The sequence below is a fragment of the Verticillium alfalfae genome, genomic scaffold (assembly GCF_000150825.1).
Source record: "Verticillium alfalfae VaMs.102 supercont1.5 genomic scaffold, whole genome shotgun sequence".
NCBI classification, from domain to species: Eukaryota; Fungi; Ascomycota; class Sordariomycetes; order Glomerellales; family Plectosphaerellaceae; genus Verticillium; species Verticillium alfalfae.
Genome location: NW_003315034.1, coordinates 830,896 through 832,418, shown reverse-complemented (window position 1 = coordinate 832,418; position 1,523 = coordinate 830,896). Strand labels below are relative to the sequence as shown.

The 1,523-nt window shown below is 64.8% G+C and overlaps 1 protein-coding gene across 1 annotated transcript; it reads right to left on the bottom strand.

Moving 5' to 3' along the window:
* Nucleotides 1–14: 14 nt before the first annotated feature.
* On the bottom strand, nucleotides 15–1,368 carry VDBG_04579 (methylmalonate-semialdehyde dehydrogenase; the record flags this gene model as incomplete). Its single annotated transcript, XM_003004927.1, has 4 exons — nucleotides 15–155; nucleotides 221–304; nucleotides 356–1,068; nucleotides 1,128–1,368. 4 exons carry the CDS (start codon nucleotides 1,366–1,368, stop codon nucleotides 15–17), a joined length of 1,179 nt encoding a protein of 392 aa, XP_003004973.1.
* Nucleotides 1,369–1,523: the final 155 nt, after the last annotated feature.

Here is a 1,523-nt window from a genome sequence, read left to right as displayed (position 1 = left end):
TATCCACAACCGCCCTACGATTGCGTCGGCATGGAAACGTTCGCCTTCTGCGACACGGCGTCGGCGCTCTGCACAGGGCCGTGACCGTCTTCTGCTGCGTGTAAAAGTTGACGCCGGGCCTTCCGTAAAAGGTGCTGGCGCCGCCGCCGGCGATGCTCTTCTTGTTGCCGGTGAAGGAGAACATGGGCAGGGGCACGGGGATGGGGACGTTGATGCCGACCTGGCCGGCCTCAATGTGGCGGCGGAACGTCTCGGCCGTGGGGCCGGAGCGTGTGAAGATGGCCGTGCCGTTGCCGTACTCGTTCTTGTTGATGAGTTCAATGGCGTCATCGAGAGTCTCGACGTTGAGGCACACGAGGACGGGGCCGAAGATCTCCTCGGTGTAGCACTTCATCTTAGGCGTCACATTGGAGATGATGGTAGGGGCGACCCAGTTGCCGTTGGGATATTTGGCCGGCGTGTACCCACGGCCGTCGAGAAGGATGGTGGCGCCCTCGTCCTCGGCGCTCTGGATGAGCGCCTCGATGCGGGCCTTGCTGTGCGGGGAGATGACGGGGCCGAGATCGGCACCATCCTCGAAGCCGCCGTCGACCTTGAGCTGCTTGGCCATCTCGGCAAGCTCGGGCAGCCACTCCTTGGTCTCGCCGACCATGACGAGGGTGCTCAGGGCCATGCAGCGCTGGCCGGCGGCGCCAAACGCGGCGCCGACGACACTGTTGAGGAAGTGGTTCTTGTTGCAGTCGGGCAGGACAGCGGCGTGGTTCTTGGCGCCGAGGTTGGCCTGGACGCGCTTGCCGTGGGCGGAGCCCTTGTTGAAGATGTACTCGCCGGCCTTGTTGCCACCGACGAAGCTGACGGCCTTGATGACGGGATCCTCGAGGATAAAGTCAACGGTGCGGTGGGCGCCGTGGACAACGTTGACGACGCCCTCAGGGAAGCCGGCCTTCTTGACGAGCTCGGCCAGGATCATGGCCGCGCCAGGGTCACGCTCGGAGGGCTTCAGGATGAGAGTGTTGCCGGTGACTGTGGCGATGGGGATGCACCACAGGGGAATCATGGCGGGGAAGTCTTGTGGCATCGTCAGCACTTTCCTGTAGGGTACATGGCCAGACCAATGGGCAACTCACTAAAGGGACAGATGGCCGCCACGACACCGAGGGGCTCACGGTAGCTCCTCGTCTCCATGTCCTTGGCCACCTCGAGCACCTCGCCCTTCATGAGCTCGGGCGCCGCACAAGCGGCCTCGGCGACCTGGAGGCCACGCAGGACGTCGCCCTTGGCATCGGCAAACGTCTTGCCCTGCTCGAGGGTGATGCTGGCGGCCAGGCGGTCCCAGTTCTCGCGGATCAGGCCGACGAAGCGGAACATGATGGACTGGCGATGCAGCCCCCTCGTCGCCGCGCCAGGCGACGCCCGCCTTCTCGGCCGAGTCGACGGCGGCCTGGAGCTCGGCGTCGGTCATCTGGGGCACGCGGGTGACGAGGTTGTTGGTGGCGGGGTCGTGGAGATCGATGAACTTGTCG